The sequence below is a fragment of the Acipenser ruthenus genome, chromosome 7 (genome assembly GCF_902713425.1).
Source record: "Acipenser ruthenus chromosome 7, fAciRut3.2 maternal haplotype, whole genome shotgun sequence".
In the NCBI taxonomy this organism is placed as follows: Eukaryota; Metazoa; Chordata; class Actinopteri; order Acipenseriformes; family Acipenseridae; genus Acipenser; species Acipenser ruthenus.
Window position 1 is genome coordinate 20,833,867 of NC_081195.1, and position 19,991 is coordinate 20,853,857.

The 19,991-nt window shown below is 37.3% G+C and overlaps 1 protein-coding gene across 1 annotated transcript in view; it reads right to left on the reverse strand.

The window, feature by feature from the left end:
• Nucleotides 1–19,991, reverse strand: part of LOC117415009 (PDZ domain-containing protein 8-like) — a 77,974-nt gene that overhangs the window by 48,013 nt on the left and 9,970 nt on the right. Inside the window, exons 2-3 of the mRNA XM_034024910.3 lie at nt 16,226–16,351; nt 7,545–7,647 (exon numbers count right to left, since the gene is read on the reverse strand). Of these exons, the coding sequence (XP_033880801.3) occupies nt 7,545–7,647; nt 16,226–16,351 (229 nt within the window). The remainder of the gene's footprint in view (nt 1–7,544; nt 7,648–16,225; nt 16,352–19,991) is intronic.

Sequence of the window (19,991 nt, forward strand, 5' to 3'; positions counted from 1 at the left end):
ATTAACTACAAAACAAAGGATGCCAAATAGCAGTTCAAGTTAAGTGTACACCCACCCCTCGTTATATCGCCCCTCACTATACTGCAGACTCGGATATATCGTGATCCTGGAGTTGGTTCCCCATTTTTACAGTCTTAACTGCACAAAATTAGCTGCAATATACACAGGCAAATTCACTTAGAATTACCGTTCATTTTATTTCGTACTGCCCATCACAAACAAAAATACACAAAACAATTTAAAACAAAGCATTAATATCGTGCTGTTATCATATGAACACGCATTGCACAATAACACAAAGCAAATTAAATATCTTCTTGCTGGAGCGGTTTTTATTTTAACCAACAAGGTGTTATCAAAAGTGTCCAGCCATTTAAAGTGTGGAAATCAAAAACACAAGCCAAGTTTCAAGAAACCATTGGGGCAACCTTGGACAGCACCAAGCAAATAGGCACAACTGTAAAAGCGGTGGGGGTCAAGGTTGCCTCAATTGTTTCTTGGCTTGTGCTTTTCAGGCACAATAAAAGCAGATCGAACTTGTATGAAAAACACAAGCCATAAAGATTTGAAAGCCTTCTATTATGCATTTTCTGTGTATGCAAAAAATAAATAAATAAAAATAATCAAATTCCACTAACAATACATACTTCGAATATTGCAACAGGTCACCAACATTACTGGAGCAAAATAGGTTTTATGGGTGTCATTCGCCAAATATTTTGGATTGCATTGCTTCCTTCCTCATTTTACCATCAGAAGGATATTTTAACCAATTAAAACACATTCATCTTGGACATCTCTTCTTCCATGTCGATTACTGAACAGTTTGGTACCTGCCCGAGGTTGGAGGCATGGCGAGTGAACAGTGTAACGTTTTGCCCGTTTAACAAGTAGAACACAAAGACACCAGGATATTTGCACTTTTTGACTGCCTATCTCTCCAAATATATCCACAGATATTAAAATACCATTTTGTATGTGCTGTTACAGCTGTCCGGAAAATAAATAAAATGACTGAAACAGGGATATATTAATACCATAGCTTTCTGATAAACTACTGTTACTCTGACCAAAAAAAAGAAGAGAAAGAAAATTATGCTTAAAAAAAGAAAAGCAAGTGTTGAGGTTTTAGCAGGAAGGCGTTTCAGCACAAGCTAATGAAACAGTGTTATCTCTTCCACTACAAAGCACGCTGTTTGTTCAAACACTGTAAAGCTATATATATATATATATATTGTCTTTTCTGTTTACACAGTAAAAACCCTGCTCCGCTATCAACCAGTCCCTTTGAAAACGAGCAGATAAGATTTTCATTAAAGCCACTGCAGCCCCTGTCCCTGCCTTCATATTTATATTTGTAACAATAGAGTTACAAAGAGAATGTCACAAAGGGTTGCAAGCACAAACACAAGGTATAATAATTAAAAGTCATTGAGGCTACTGTCCACACCGGTATTTCCACTGAAAAAAATGAATAGATCACAGCTGCAAGTATATTTAGAATGAGACTGTCACCAATACACAAAAAGTATAAAATGACAGGATTAGCATTGGTTTGTTTTGTATTGAAGGAAGAAAAAGACAGAACAATCTTAGAATAGGCAACAGGCGTGGAATGCAGGATGCGCCGTATAGTCTGGACGTCGCCGTTTCGAGTCCAGGCTATTCCTTTGCCAACAGAGGATGGAAGCTCCAGGGTGTCCTCTGGTTCTGATACCAGTGTTATTTACTGAAACCCTTGACATACAGCTGATTAATGTTATTATTACTGTTATCAGCAAACACTTACATCTGTTTAAACTACAGGAATGTACAGCTTTATTTTGAGTTTTTGCACAACCACTGTAAGATAATAAGACTGTGCTGTCCCCCCTCAGTAAATAAACACAATCATATTCTCCAGCTTCACCTCAGAAAAGCTGTACAAACCAACTGGCTCTGTCTGGACAGTAAAAGAACCAAATGACACCTACAAGGGAGAGCAGGGGTGTCAAAGAGCAACTGGTATGGGTGTGAAGTAGGGATAGGAATTTTAAACGGTTAAATGTATAAACTCTAAAGAAGTGGTTAAACGTTGAATAATATGCTAGACATATACCCGGTCATGAGACGAATGTCACCCAAAGCATATTTTGCAATGTGTTAATTTTAGTAATTTATCATCAGTAGCCCGTCGCGTATCAGACTGCTCTAGTGCCACAGTAAGAGCGGATATTATAAAAAGGAAGGGGTTTGGCAATTACCTCCAAGTAGTTTTTCTAATTGGTGCAACAGAAAGATTGACACTGGGGCGGGTTTTATTCTCAGTTGGTCTGGCACTTTATTGGTGCACTGTGTGTTCATGCTGTAGTAGGCGTGGTATGGTATCAATTCCACAGCAGGGTAATAAAGCTAATGACAAGCATTTTGTCTGAGTTTGTTACAGTAGCAGCTGCAGAATTTAACTCCTGGCTGGGCCCCAAATTTTCACGGACGGGCCGTTTATAACGTAATGACGTAAACGTAATGACGTAATTACTAATATGCGTACTGAGGACACTCTATCAAAGAGCTTTATAGTAACTAGAAGATCTTTGACTCTATACTGTCAGAAATAGCACCATATTCTCCAAGAACGCACACTCTACCAAAACATTTTGACAGTCGGAAATCCGATTTACTACCAACAGGCATAGCAGAACAAATTCCTGACAAAAGCTCTCACACGTTTTTCGACATCCCAAAGTGAGCTTAAATTTAAAAAGCTCTCATACAGTGACTAAATGTGAATGTTAATACTTCCCTTTGAGCTTTAAAAAAGTGTCAGTTATATGGGAACAACACAAAACAGGAATAGAGGCATGAGTTAAGCATAACATACATCTCAGCTGCATCAGTCAACTGAATTCAAGTTGATAAAATTAAATGTAGGTACTTACATTACTGGCACATTTGTTGATTTGTCGGTTCGTTAAAAAATTTGTCGGGACATAGCTAATGTGTAAGACACAAATATAGCTATGGTTTACTGCAAAGTTGGCTAAACATTCAGTATTATTATATTTCTTAGACTTACAATTGTTACAAGACATCACATTATTTTACATACAATTACCGATTTATACAGTTGGGTTTTTACTGGAGCAATCTAGGTAAAGTACCTTGCTCAAGGGTACAGCAGCAGTGTCCCCCACCTGGGATTGAACCCACGACCCTCTGGTCAAGAGTCCAGAGCCATAACTACTACTCCACACTGTTGCCCTGTGTAAGTAATTAGATAGCTAACTGCAAATGTAAAAAATAACTAAACAGCAGCTGCACAAGCTAGTTGCTTGCATGCCTTGCAATGAAAGAAAAGTTCCTGTATGTATTCTGTCGACTGTAATTTCGATACTATAGTATTGAAGACGTAAGATCTCATATCTCAGCCGTCCAATCACATCCAATTTTTTTTCATAACCATGACAAAGGTGGGACAGATATATTTTTTGAACCACAAGGATGAGCTGGACTTGCCGCAGTGGATTACAGTCTGATACGGTTTGGCATGAAATGTTTTTAATTGTCAATCACGCCATAACTGGGTGGGCCCATGAGCAAAATGGGTGGGCCCAGGCCCCTCAGGCTCAAGCGTTGCACCGCCCCTGGTTTGTTATATATTTGTAATAAAATGGCATCTCTAAACAAACGCCACATTTGAAGTATTTTGAGGAACCCGAAGAGAAAACTGTGGTATTATTATTTATTTATTTATTTATTTATATCTTAGCAGACACCCTTATCCAGGGCGACTTACAATTTTAACAAGATACTGGCGCAATCTAGGTAAAGTACCTTGCTCAAGGGTACAGCAGCAGTGTCCCCCACCTGGGATTGAACCCACGACCCTCAGGTCAAGAGTCCAGAGCCCTAATCACTACTCCACATTGCTGCCCTATGTAAATAATTATGCCAAACAAAATTGCCGTACCACAAAAACACGTTCAATGCTTCACCATTTAAAATTAAAACATTCAGAATTACTGGGGATGGAGCAAATGATGGCAATAAAAAGCAAACATCCATAACACCATTTGCCATAGATTGGGCCGAACAGGGCGCGATCACATTATCCCCTACGAGGACACTGTGTGTGAATCGTGAATGCAGCAGTTTTGAAATAGATGTAAGATTATCCCAATTCTGTGCCGACCCGTAAAACAATAACAGCGAGGCTGGAAAAACTTAAAGAAAATCGTACTGCAGCTGTTCAAAACTTTCAAAAGGGAGAAAAAGTTACGATTACCACAGACTCGTGGACCCCATTCCCCAATCTTCCCATAGGCAAATGGAAAATGGAACAAAGGCTTTGTTCACTTGAAATTGTTCTTAAGCTTTTGGACCTAACGGCCGTTTATGTTTAGTACAATTTTTATTTGAATGTTGGAACTATTGCATTAAAGTAAAGGACCACTGAGACACAGTTCAAACAGGTAGGCCAGACATCTCTTTTTACAATTGAATGTAAAGTTATGTGGGTAAGTGAATTTGAATACGTTACGTTATTTAATAATACTTGACCATATACAATTAACTGACAAGTACTCGAGCAATGTATCTCAAAAATCCCACCCCTACTATCAAAGACCGCAAACTTTTAAATCTCTGAGGCAGACTTTTCAATACCAGTCAAAGTGCTCTTTACAATTCCAAAATACTGTGCTATTGTATCTCTGGTAATTACCTTTTCCAGAAGTGAAAGTATTTCCAACTTTTTTTCCAATTGTAAGCACAACTTGCCTTCTCTTTCCTGTAGCCATTTTGCATTAGTGCTGTACAGTGAGTGATCAATATTTATTTATTTATTTATTTATTTATTTATTTATTTATTAAATCATATCATTTTGGTCAAAGTTACTTATAAAAAAAAAAACAACAACAAAACTGAACCTTTAAGACACGCACTATTCTAAAAACATTATCCGAAAATGTGTTCAATATGTATATAGTTCTATCTCCGCTGACAACTTTAATTCCAACCATAAATCTAAATATTTCAATATATACTTTGATGTGTAGGTGTTTTGTTTTTGTTTTTTTTTGTAGTTAAGTCTTTGCGATGTTAAAACGTTATTTGCTTATTTAGGGGTTATTTGCTTATAAAATACTAACCAGGGCTGTCAATATTCATCAGAATGTAATATAAAGTGTGTGTGTGTATGTAGCTATGGATTAAACGTTTAAACGCTGACACTGCAAAGCATTTAAACGTTCATAAAAATGTACCAAAAGCACATCCCTAGTGTGAAGAATGATTTGAATTCATCTATTCTTCTGATTCACTTTGTATCATTTTCTGTTTTAGGAGAGGGGGGGAGAGGCCCGTTTCTCTTGCCCGGGTAAATCAAATTCAGAAACTAAGTCACCGACTGTCCGACACAGCTGCAGCAGCCTTCATCCAGCTTCCAGGTACAGCAACCCCGCACCGCTGTAGAAGTCCAACACTGTAAAACCAGCTCGGCACCATCTTGGTCACCAAGCAGAACAAGCACAGTCTTCGCTCTGTCGATCCACAGCACGCACCCGGCAGGTAACAGCGCTCTCCACTCCTCTCTCTCTCTCTCTCTCTCTCATGCACAAAGCAGCTGATTTAAATAGCCGTCTCGTGGCAATTAGCACAACACATTAGGTGTGTTTAAGTCCTGAACAAGGCAAGGAGGGTTGTCAATACATAACTAAAATCCCGCAATCTCTACATATACTGTATATGAATTTAGAATTTAGATTATTTAACATCATGTAAATCAAAGAAACTACACGATGATATCGCAAGTGTCTACTGGAAGCCATAATAGTACTACAGTATTTCATGGTAGATTTCAATGTCACATTTTTCAATTTTTGTCAGTTTTTTGTTGGGTATATGGAAAACTACAAAGTGGTATGTAATTCAATATGTTAATTAACATTATTCAGCAGGTTTCGTTCAACTTTATGAAAAAAAAAAAGTTAAATCTATGGGTGATGCAAAACTTTTGGCTATAGCTGTAGGAAGACTAGTAGATCTTGCACTGCCAAGTAAAACAATGTGAACAGCAACTGTACTACACTTTCAGTGGAAATGTAGTAGGTGTAAGGTTGAAGCTTTGGGCAGAGAGTCAGTTCAACACCAGTGGCCACAAAGGAAGATTATGGAAATAAGCAGCCAGTGCAATTCACATCACAATAAAACTGTGTGGCTAAAGCATGCGATGACGGGGACATTGACGTACATCCCGTCACAGCTGTACTGTAAAAATATCAGTATCAAGAAAGCATAGATTATATCCTGATGTAACTATCGCTGACACACTTATCTGCTCCGTTATTGAATCGTTTTTTTGTCATATACTTGTACTTGCTAGAACCAAAGTCATTGTATTTTTATCTTGTTCTTAATTGTATTACTTGTACTGTGATTCTTGAAATGTATTTTTGTTTACGACTGTAAGTAGCCCTGGATAAGGGCGTCTGCTAAGAAATAAATAATAATAATCGCCACATTGAAATGTTCTGGCCAAAACATAATGAAAGTCAAGGTAATATCACATGTAACCATCATACAACTGATTCCCACCCGAAGTAATATCAGTTGTGGAAATGAAAGCATAAGATTAGAAGCATTATGTGTACAGTATTGATACGTACTGAACTTTGAGGTTGTCACTCTCATATACGGGATACATGTAAAGCAACATTATCTGAATTTGTGTAAGTAAACTGCCACCCGGAGGGGTAAACTGGTATAGCACATCTGTCTACAATAGGAGGGGCTGCAGTGTTCTTGTAGCTCGTGGCCTTCAGAATATTGAATTGGCATTACAGCAGTTATGATATAATTACATCTTAAACATGTTTAAACCAGTTGGGTGACATTTATGCACATGGACAAGCAAACAAAAATAGCTCTTGTAATGTTGTAAACTGTTGGTATGTAGAAATACAGTCATTCCAGTTGACATTTCACCAACTACATGTAATGGCTCAGTTATTATTTCAGGAACAAAGCAAATGTTAAAATGTAAAATATTGATAATATACAGTGCAGTGTGCCCCATAAGTCAGGCACCACAGGCATAACTGTTGATATCGATTGTCTCTACTTCCAGTGTGAAATTCCTTTACGCAAAGAGGTGCAATTTCAGATCATTCTGATATGGTGTGCGGATAGTGAACAGGGAGAGGCTGCAGCACTAAAATAAAAATTAAACGATGTTCCCTGTAATACCTGGTGTAGGGGAAGACATTTTATACACATGAACAAAAATAAATTTACAAAATCTTCAATGAGCTGTAAAAAATGGAAAAATAAAAGGGTCCATTTGCAGTTAAAAGTGTCCTGTTTTTTTTTTTTTCTTTTTTTTTAGATATTTCATATTTATGGCTGTTTGATGACAACTGAGCTACAGTATTCCTCTATAAACCTCAATAAAAGGACAACATCTCAGGAAGAATATCTTCACATGTGTAGCACGAGTACAATGTTGGTACTTTGAGTTTTTCTGAACAACAGCTGAATAATGGAATGCTTCAATATTGTGACTCACCGTCTTGATTGAACTTCTGGGTTTTTCTTTCCAGACACTGCTGCTCAGCTCCACGGTGCAATGCACATACGTCTCCCGATCATAGGATCCCAGGATAAACAATCTTTGGGAGGGAAAAATCAAAAATATCATTAGGCAAGGCAAGTGTAGTACTAGGGATATGTACATCATACATTTGTATCTTAACAACAGAGTTCACAAACAAAACAGGAAACATCTGCCATTGGTAGTATAAGACTGGTTAAGGTGTTATGCAAATAAATCCCTGAAATGTTTTCTTGGATAGATAAAACCTGCATCTTAAACTGAGAATCTGAACATTCCTTTCAGTCATTCGGAGACAAAACAGTGGTTTCGCTTTGTTTTAAAAAGCCTAGAGGCAAAATGCAGCCGAATTAAAAAAAAAAAAAAATGATAAAGTCACAATGGGAATTGAATCAGAATTTAAGATAACTGATTACATCATTTTTAGCCAATAAACCGATCATTAAAAATGTAATTATTGTCAAACCCTGAAGGGCTGACAGTTGTGTTCAGTAGGTGGGTGCTAGATGCCAACTGCATCCATGTATAAATTACTAATGTGTAAGTCTCAACAGGGATGATATGTGCCCTTCTGGAAAGCAGACTTCAATGAAGGAATTACAGGACAAACCACTGAGTAATGTTCCCCCCAGAACAACTTACAAAATTCTTACAAAAATCTTACAAAATTACAGTACTTTTCTTGGAGGAGTGTGGATGGAATTTTGATACACACAAGAACAATTGTAAACCTGTAAAATATCATTAAGAACTTTTCATAAAAGACTGCACAAATTAAAGAAAAAAAAAGAATTGAAGCAAAACATGTTATTTTGTGGCTGTGAAACTGGCATGCAGTAACAAGAAACAGGAATAGGAAATCAAAAAAGTAAAATGTTAGCAGTTGAGATTTCAGGTGTATGGCCTTTCAGAAAAACATAGAAATAAAACCGAACATAGATGGATGTGCTTTGCAACCCTACCACAAGAGACAGGGTCAACTAATGTTTTAGGATAGTTAAAAATATATATATTCAGTTCTTATTTCTATTGTTCTGTCACTTCTACTTGTACCATTGAGTAAATCACATGCTCAACACATGCCCTCTTGTGGAGAAAAGCAAGAACAACAAGCTATTCAGGAAAACATGCACTATTATTATTTCTAGGCCTCTACTGATGGTTCAGGATTTCAGGGTTGACCATTGCATCAGTAGATTAAATCACCATGACCTTATATTCATTATATGAAATGTGTAGTAAAAAAAAAAAAAAAAAGTAATCGTGACATTATTTGTTTGTTTATTTAGCAGACGCTTTTATCCAAGGCGACTTACAGAGACTAGGGTGTGTGAACTATACATCAGCTGCAGAGTCACTTACAACTACGTCTCACCCGAAAGACGGAGCACAAGGAGGTTCAGTGACTTGCTCAGGGTCACACAATGAGTCAGTCGCTGAGGTGGGATTTGAACCGGGGACCTCCTGGTTACAAGCCCTTTTCTTTAACCACTGGACCACACAGCCTCCTATGTGGAGGCTATGTTATGAGAGTGCTTAGAGGGTGCGAAGAACATAAACAACAAGCTAAATGGCCTTACCAAATTTGGAAAAGCTGTTCTGTAGCTGCTTTATATGGCAAGATATGAGTGTATCCACTCATATCTAGGAAATAAGACTCCTATTGCATAGCAGTTTCACTCATTCCAGGTTTTACTACACCGTTGATCAGCCACAGTGTATAGGTAGTGTTCCGCGTTTCCGGTTTATTCTGAATTTTACCAAAAAATGACAGGATTTTTCTTTGTTTTTTTTTTTTAACTGGATGTCAGTTTTTACTGATTTATACCCAATTTTTGTCTATTATTCAATATTTTCCCTGTGCTATTTCTTTTTAGGAAATGCACAATATTTTGATTAAAATGTTGTTATATTTTAATTCTGACATTGTAATAACCAGCCCTACACTGTATCCTAGGATACAGCAGAAGTTTAGACATCAGAGGATCAGATAACGTTCAAACATGGTTCTCTGTCACTTCACAAACACATTATCACATGATTGTGTTGGCCTATCAAAGTCTGATTATTGTGGCAATTGCTGGGCTTAGTAACTACTAGCTTGATCAAAAACTGAATTGAAATACTTACAGGAAAATATTATATTTTTTAATGGATGAGGAATGAGGAGAAAATGTAAATCAGTTTAGGGATATGCTAAAGAAAATTAATGTTTCAAAGTATACAAAAAGTAAACATAGCAGAAGTGGGTCAGATGAGGCAGAGGAGGCACAGCGCTGCAAATACTGCTGCATTGAGGTAAATGTTCACGCTGACAATAAAAGAACATACTGAAAAATAAGCGACACTAAACTAAAACAATAAAGTGAACTGAGAGAGAGACAAGCAATCCATTTATGTGGCTTTACACACGCTTTAATAAAAAGAGAGAGCAGCATGACTGTGTTAATCAGTTTATCAGAGCACTGTGCTTTGCTGGACAGCCACTGTTTATTGCAGAGGTATGTACTGGTGACTTCGTGTGACAGTACTGTCCATCAACTAAAACACTGCCTAACGCCAACAATCTTAATTGTAAATATCTGAAAGAAAATTGTGATGCTTTGGTAAACTTATGGAACGCATTGATGGAAATGTCCAGTGTGATTTTTGACACATCTCCCGATGGCTGGCTTATTTTGTGCTGATGTCATGTTCATACCTTTTGTAGATAATATTTCCGTCAGCACAGTGATTGCCCAAACATTCGCAAAGTACCAGCAAACTTGGGAAAATGTGGCTTCGACTTGCACAGATTCTGCTTCATCATACATGCCATGGACATTAAACTTATCAGAAACCAGAACTGCTACGCTTCATATTCCACATGTAAAGTGTGTAGACTGACATTTTTTTTCTCCCGATTTTTACCGATGTTTCAATTAAAAACAATTTTTTTACAGATTTTATCCCTATTTTAATATATGTAAAATAAACTAAATTCCTAGAATTTCTTTTTAAGAATACTATGTATAGGTAAAAAGCTCAGATGTGTCTTATTTAAAAAAACAGGAATGGATCAAACTGCTATTCAATGGGAGTCTTATTTCCATCCCTATTATAGAATGGGGTGGACAGACCTTACTAATAAAATATGTTTAAACCTAAATTCAACAGCTGAAATCAGAGAATGTCTTTCCTGCTTAGCAATGCAGTGTAATTTGGAACAGTGTGGTTTGCCTGGTCATTCTGTCACTGGATTGGAATGAGTTCAAGAAAGAATCCAAGATTAATTCAGTTTAAAAAAAAAAAAAAAACTTTATAAAACCCTGTGCATGTCCAAATGGAAGAAGGCAAGCCTTAATATAGCATTAAGTGGTGCTGCAGTGATAATGTGTCATAGATCCTTGTCGCAGGGGTGGCTTGTATTTTGTATTTAAGGCCTCTGAAGGATGCTAAGAGACAAAACTCTTAATGATAAAAGGTAGCTCTGTGACTCGTATAATGATATTAGAAGTCACATCGCTACAAGAGAACACTGCATTCAAAAGAAAAGGTTTACAAAGCAAAATATTTGATTTAACTGCAAAATGTACCGCTTCCCTTTTGGCTTTCATCGATTTCAGAAACAGGCTTCAAGTAGGTTACCTCACTTTAACTCAAAGTTAGCTTTAACATCTGTTACCACGAACATTTTAAAAAGCCTATTTTATACTGATAGTAAAATGCATAGACGTATGTCTCCATCGGCTATTTAAAGTACATTTAGTTTAACTATATAAAACTACCGCATACATTACGTTTTAACAGGCTATATAAGCTGCGTTTTCCCCATGGCAGGTGAATGCATCCCAGCGCAAGTTGGGTTTTCTTTTTTTAATGATACAGGGCTGTATGCTGCGCCAGCTGTTCACCTTAGCTGAGCTTAGAAGAGCTGTGATATAATTAGTACCTCTAATTCTAAGCTCAATTAAGGTTAGTAACTGATACAGCATGCAATCCACAGTGTTTAGAATGTATGTGCACTGTAGTATGTCTAAAAAAACTAAAAGATGAGGCCACTAAGTTTTCATGACAACACATATAAAATATCTCATAGAAATGTAGCCCTTTGAGTCGTAAAATATTTTTATTCTTTCATAGAGTCAAAGGGCCCCTGTAATAACATTAGCTATGCGGACCTATTGAACGCTTATAATCCAATAAAAACTGTGAATTTTACATTGCAAGATTATAAATCATCCAGAATTGTAAACTGAAACTGAAAAAGACTTCTCTCGTATATTTTAGTGCTGGGGCAAATATTGCTTAGCATTGCTTAGCATATATTCAAAAGTAAAAAAAAAACAAACATGTTTGTGTCTGCAAGAAATTACATAATTGATATAAATTACAAATATGTATCACAGTGTGTTTTACCTTGCACTGATTTTTCACCTCGCAAGAATTTGCACGACAAATGGCAAGTGGGAAAAGATCTGATGTATGGGATTGCTATATAAAAATAGATGATCAACACAGCTGCTGTTTCTGTGTGTGATACAGATGCAGGAATGTCACCTTTTCCAACACTGACTCAACTTGCAAGGGAAATGTTGCAGTATGTATTGTGATCTACGCTTAGTTTTGGACTCATGTTGAGATCCTAGTTTCTGTTATGTGGGCTCTAAGTGAGAACCAAAACACTGAGTTCATGTTTTTTTTTTTTTTGTTGTTTTTTTTTTTAATTTCACAGCACCTCCTTTCCCACATGTATTATTTTTATTTGTCACATTTTATAGTATAACATTTGCTTGTTAAGTTGGCTCCAGCAGCTAAGAGGAGGCAATGTGGTCCAGTGGTTAAAGTCCAGGGCTTGTAACCAGGTCACCGGTTCAAATCCCACCTCTGCCACTGACTGACTTACTGTGTGACCCTGAGCAAGTCACTTAACCTCCTTGTGCTCCATCCTGTGGATGAGATGTTAAAATCAATGTCCTATTCTAAGTGACTCTGCATATAATGCACAGTTCACAGCCTACCTTTGTAAAGCACTTTGTGATGATGGTCCACTATGAAAGGTGCTATATAAAAATAAAGATATTATATATTTATTATTATAAAAGAAGGCTACACCTCTTATCAAAATGTGTATTGGGCCTGTGACAGGAATGGCTGAGTCGTGACGTCAGGCCAGATGCAGGAACCAAAACAAACTGACACCAAATACTGCAGTTCAGAACAAAAGACGTGGCGGCGCCATTTTATTTAAATAATACAAAAATAAATAAAAGGTTTAAACAAAAAGAAACTTGTTCACAGAGCGAAATAAAACAGTTAAACAAAAACAACTCATGAACACAAAAATACTAAACAATACAGGTCAGGCTGAGCAGCAGCCTTCACTGTTCCTGTATTATTATTACATTTCCTTTCCTTTCGTTCTCTCTCTCCGCTCTCGTTCCTCCTCTTGAACACCCACACCGAGGGTAGAGAGCTGCAGGCTTTTATGCAGGTGACCATCTCCCGATTAGCAACAAATGAAATCACTTAATTCGGGAGATGCCCACCTTCTGCACAAGGTTTTTTATTTATTCCTGGCAGAGGACGAGCACCAATTTCGCCTCTGCCAGAACACATTTAAATAAAACAATAACAAAACCTACGGCGCATGGCTCTTTGAATACAGGAAATATTACTATGAACCATGCAAAAAAAATGTAATAAAAACAGAATGCTTCACAGTGGTTCACCTCTGGGCTTCCATGCACAACTCAATTAATATGCTTCCCCACCTCATTTCCTCACCACAATGAACCCAGAAGCATTTTTTACTGGAATAGTTAAGAAGCATGGCAATCACTTATATTTTGGAAACCAAAAACAATAATGTTGCGTAGGTGTGAAAATGATTTAATTCTGTGCACCGTGTTTATTTTGTCCTCTGCAGTCACTGAAAGGCAGAAGTGGTGAGGGAATTGGCCTGCTGCTTCACCCAGACAGATGAAATATTGTATCTTTCAGACAATCAATCCTTTCTTTCTTTCATAGCACTAATGAAACAGAGTATCTACTTGCACACCACTGTACTAGGTAATAATTAGCCAACTAAACTACATTACTAATACATTTTTTAAAGCATAGCACCTTCTTTTCTATGGACCCTGCCAATTAAAACCATCAGGTCTTTCTAAGTCACCAAAGCAGCAAGGACATCCAATTCTTGTTTTTAAAATTTAATAATTTTTTGGTCGAGATAAAAAAATAAAATGATACGGGGGTGTAAAAGGATACCCTGTTTCTTCAAAGGACACAATGCTTCTTTTCAACGTCTCCTTTTGTGACTCCATTGTACTAAATTAGATTAGGTTACTTGGGCTTGTTTAGATAGCATTAACTGGCTAAAGTGCAGCCTGTGGTTCTTGTAGCACTGGAGAAGAACATAGGGAGATTGTCCATAATTCAATTACAGTCTGTGCTACAGTAGCTAACTTTCTATTACGGCCTGTGTCACTGTGGCTTCTCTCCCTTTTATTCTAAACAGCACCTAGCAAATGGTTTTGCCCAGTACTTTTCACTTCTTAAAGATGAAATGATGATGCACAGTTAATTAGTGCAACAAGGGTTCTTTTTAGGGTTGTTGGGCTGGGTAAAGAAATGAAGATGGCCAGGGGGGTGACACAAGTCAGAAGTAAAACAATATGAAAAACATTCCCTGAAATAGGAATATTAACCATTACAAATGGGTGTTTCCCTTTAAGACACCCGAGCATGAAACTTTATGGGTCATTCTACAGAAAGGGGACAAATTGAGGTTCCAAAAAATTGAGAAATTGATGTGATATTTGTTTACTGAAACTAAATAAGAAAAAGTCTTATCTGCATATAGCAGAACTCAGCCGAGCTGAAATTTTAATGTATTTTTTTAATATTTTTGTTCAAAAATGTTTTTGCACATAAATCTGTCATTACTGTAACACAACTAAAAACTGTTGTATAAAAGAGAAATATACATAAAATCGATTAGGCATAACATTACACATTAGTGAAAATATTTATTTCATTTTTCAAAAAATAAACTTTGATTTTCATATTTATTGACTAATACAATTAAAGTTAAACTTGGCACTTTTATTTGGGACATTCACATATTAAAAAAATATACTTTAGATGCTAAGTTTCTGCTGGTCCCTGGTACCTAATGGCATTCTAGGACGGTCTAAACCAAATTAAGTTCTTAGGACTAGTAAGCAACAGTTTTGGTGTTTAAATTTACAGTTATATCAATCTTGAATAAAAAAAAAAAATCTAAAATTAATATGTTTTGATATTAGATTCTTAGCCATGAATTATTAACTTAAAGCAATAAAGCTATGAAGACTGTTTTGTTAGGGTTGTAGGTTTTGTATTCTTCTGGTGAAGTTCCTATTCTTTCTGTTTTCCACATGCAAGTATACTGCTTTTAGGCTTGACAAATTACCACCTGGGGTTACTATCCTATTACACAGCTACACACACCATGGGTAACCAGGGCAGCACTGATGCAACAAGTCTGCAAGGTGTTTAGGTTGTTGTGGAGGTATGAGTAACCAACTACTGCCTACAAGGAAGTTTCCAGCGCTGCCCCTGGAGTTTCATCAATGCAATATACCAGCCAGGTCAAGTGAAAGTTTTCCACAGCACTGGAAATGTGAGCTAAAGTACAACTGAATTTACAAAATCATATAAGCTGCCCTTCAGAGGACGCTCACGAATTCATATCCAGATGAAGGTCTTTCTCTCATAATGATTTCCGTAAAACGTACACATTGCCATGTAATATGTACTTCCTTGTGAAAATTCCCATTTCTGAAGGAAGAGTGTAAATATACATACTTTTAAAGCAAACATTTGCCTTATTGATGTACGATCTGTTGCACTGCATTTAGGAAGTTTAGTTTGCCGGTTAGTTTGCTTCTGGTATATGATTGAACACACTGCACAGAGCTGAATCATTTCTTTAAAATGTTTTCAACCAAGAAGAGATCAGCTGCATCAAAAGATCAGAAATATTTCTGCTGAAGATCACTCTGTCCAGTACAAGAAGGGGACATTTGATGTATCTGTTGTTATTTTTACATTGATTTACAGGTATGTTTTTATTTTGTTTGATAATTCAGTGATGGTGAATAGAATATCTTTAAAACGTGGACATAAAAAATGAAATACGCTACAATTTAGCATTTACTGTTTTTCAGGTAAGCATGTAAATATTTAGTAACATTTGTTATAAAATAACTACAGAAAATTATCAGTTTTGAATGTGACAAAGCTTTTTTTTCAGCTTTAATAAATATTATGTTTAAAATCGTGAAACATGTTGAAATAAATAAGTCATGGTGCATATTAATATTAATATTACTAATTTCCCCAGTGAATAAAATGAGCATGGTCCTAGCTTCAGTTTTCACTTGTTACTTGTAACTACCAATAAAAAAAGCAATTTATCAATGTCACAAAGAACAGTTGTCAGATTCAGAATATGCCAAGTCCTTAGTCAGAGGAGACGTACCAAGTATTAAAAAGTGTCTACTTCAACAGCAGCAGCTGCAAGGTTTTCAACAGAGCCTTAATAGGGGATTGAAAAACACTGAGGAGGCAATATGTGTTTAATGACAGCTGCCTGTTAGGAGACGTACCTGCTACATTCAACCACAGTGACTTTCAGCCGTCCCTCCACAAGCCCTGTGTCTTGTATGGACAGGTCCACATCCACTGCCTCCAATGACGTCGGCTGAACTTGAAATGGAAAAAACGGCTTGTATCTGGAAAGAAGAGAGCAGTAAAATGAGAAATGCAGTGATCAGCTTAAAATATAAACAAAACATTTGTTTGATTATTAGTTATGTATTAATGCAATGGACTTAGTTTTTGTGACCTAAAAACAGGTTGAATTATTTTATTAGTAGTATTACTATCATCATCATTATTACATTTTCCTCCCTTGAAATCTATGTTGAGGAAGCCATTTTGCATTGAACACAAATGAATACAGTATATTTAAATGAAATAAAATGTTAATTTACAAAAAGAAACTTGCAATAATTTTAGATAAAATCGTACAAGAAATAGAACACATAAAACAATGTCAAAAAAAGGGTGCTGTGCCCCCATGGAGCGCCTTTATTAGATGGAGTAAGTGTGCAAGTTGTTGCAATAGACCAGACCCGAGGTGACCAAACCACGTCTCTCGGGCTGCATGTGGCTCTCGGGCAGTTCTAGTGCGACTCCCAGTGAAATACTGGGTGACGCACACTTTGCCGTTCTAATGAACTGAAGAAAGAATAATAAACAAAAATGAAAAGGGAGAAAAAGTAAAAATAAACAAAAGTTTATTATTTTTGTTCTCTGTATTCATTCATTCGTGTTTATTATTCTTTCTTCTCTCCCTTAAATTTCATTGAGCCTGCATGTTCACCACGTGCTGGTTTGTTTCATGAAGACAATGGCATTGAGCAAATCTTCTACAAGTAATAAACAAAAGTATGAGGTATAAGTGAAAGGGAAGTTTGCTTTCACTGAAAACAGTGGAAAACCGCCGTGTCTCATCTGCAACAAATTGCTTACACACTGTAGTCTGTACAAGGCGAGCAACCTCAAACGTAATTATGAAACAAATCACAACACATTTTCATCTGACTATCCTCCTGGATCAGACTTGAGGAGAAACAAGCCGGCCTCTTTAAAAGCATGCCTCAGCAGATGCTCCTTTCGGCGTTCAGTAAAGAAGCTGACGTAACGATACAAGGGAGTTTTGTATGGCATGGAATATCGCTCATACCAAACGTCCTTATTCAGATTAATCTTTTTATAAACTGGAGTGCTGGCGCTAGACTACAGAATGCATGTTTAAATGTTATATTGCAGGTCTAAAATTTATATTATATTTACATATCTTATGTCTCGTCATGAGCAGGTAAATAAATACAGTGCATTTGTCATCCACAAAGCTCTCAAAAGTATTTAATACATGCAGCAGTCATACCAAAAAAAAAAAAAAAAAAAACACTTTACACAGAAACTGTAAGGCCCTGCAATGTTCTCCCTTGTGTATTTTGCAGCCACCAAGAGATAACAACTACTGTACTGCAGAGTAAGAGTAAGTGCAAGATTCCGTTGTAATGTTCGAGAGAATAAAAAAAAATGTAAAACAATGCCAGTATTTAAAATGTCTTGCTCGCAAACATTTCATGTTTTACAGAATGTGTCTTGTGGCTCTCGCCCATATGAATATTCTGGTATGCGGCTCGTAGGGTCAAGACATTTGGCCACCCCTGTAATAGATGGAGGGCAATGTTGCATGCAGATCAGAGCACACCCTGTGCATTGAGGTTTCCCTTCAGCCTCCAGCATCTGTCATGTACACCCAGCTCCAGTCAATCACGTTGTGCTGATGTTACTGTGAACAGACAGGATACAAAGATGCAGACAATAGCAGTGCCCATGGGGTTTTTACTGGTAAAAAAAACGCAAGACACTTGAAGTCCTAGAAAAAATATCAGATAGATGTGAAGGCAGTGTCCCTCTGCTATAGACTGCTAGAGGGATGCTTGACCATTCTTTCAGTCCTTGCAGGGAAGCTACAGGAAACCCTGCAAACTGTCAGCCCTCACACAAAGCCTGTCATCTACCGTCTTGCCCTTCATGACTGAAACAGATTCACAACAGGCAGATGCCCCTTTACACAAAAGTGTATGCTATGTATTGAGAGTGTTCATGTTTCTGCACCTATGCAGGTAAAATGAGGTCAAATGTAATTATTAAAAAGAAAATAACAACAATGAAGCAATATAGAACCCTTATGCTGTAGATGAGGCGTATGAGAGGAAGAAACTGCGGTATGCTCAACTAGCCACTGAAGCAGAACAGCGAGGGTGGAGAGTCCGGGTTTACCCAGTGGAGGTGGGTTGTCGAGGATTTGTGGCACACTCTAGGAGCAGCAACTGGCTGTGGTTGAGACGGAAAGATTCTGGCTGAGGATCTCAAGCACAATAGAAAGAAAGAAACGCTGATGTACAGGTAAGTAAGCTGGGCTGAGTTGAGTGGAGGACGGAGGGGGGTGATGCTGGGACGCCAGAATCACCATCGAGCCCTCTTGAGGTGTCGTGGGCTAGTCGACGAAACACCAAGGGTGGAAGGTGCCCACTTGAAGACCCGAGATGTACCCTACTTAGCTCAATCCAGACGGTTGTCATGCTGATGCGCTGGGGAGACCGCACTGTGGTTGATCCCCGGAGCCAGCATCGCAGCCGTTGTGTGTGCTGATGCGCCAGGGAGGCAAATAAGCTGATCCCTGGAGCCAGCATTACACTTCAGCCATCAACACCAGACATAAGGATATCTACATCATCAGATGGAAGGAAACGCAAATGGACAGAGACACAGATGAATCACATTAGTTTACTGTAAAGCTACGTCTTAGTTGGTGCTTATCTTGGCGAGAGCCGAGTTCAAATCAGCATGAAGTTTTAACATCTACTCTTGTGTAATGGAAATCAAATCAAGTGTACACTCAGTATTTGTTTTGCATAAATTAATGTATTTTCTTTTGTATTAAGAGGGGGTAGACATGGTCTTTGATTTCCATCGTGCTTTGTCATGACATCTAGCTCTTAATTATTGAATTGAACCTTCAGTTGCATTGTTAGGTCAATTAAGGATTCAATAAAGCAATGAAGAGCTTGGTTGGAACGAAAGCCTGCAGGGCAGGGGGTACTCCAAGACAGGTTTGGGAAACACTGCCAGAAAGCAAAGCACTATTAAGTACAGGTTTGTGCTTAGCGAGTGGGTCAAAGTTTTGATTTAATCTGGCCCTTGATTAGTGCAGTGGTGCTGGTCTGGGGTAGTTAAAAGACAAATTGACCATCCAATGAGAGAAGGAAAGGAAGAATGTGCAGTCACATTAAGATGAGGAATAGGTACCCATGTTCAAACAAATATCATTATTTTGACTTTGTGAAATTGTTTGTTTTTGGTGTTGGAATCAGAAGGTTTTTCACAATGCAAAGAAACATACCCTGCAGTGAGAGGCTTAAAAAAAAAAAGATAGCTCATACATATTGTGGTAAGTGATATTAGTAGATGTTAATTATTTGAAAGCAATTATAGATATTGTGATTAAATGTATTTTTAATTTTATTTCTTTAGAACTGCTATAAATCTTATGCATTGAATTTCCACTGCATATACATTGTTTTTATTCCACTATTTGCTTTCACAACATGGAACATACATGTCTTTATTGAGCACAGATGTAACCCAGATGCCTGGCAAAACTTTTCTAACAGCATCACTTTTGTAATTATAATTTATGTTTGAAATTTGCAATAACAGACTGTAGAGCAAAGGACACTGAATACACTATGTAACACAATTTTTGTTCCTGGGTAGTAAGTGTTATTTCCT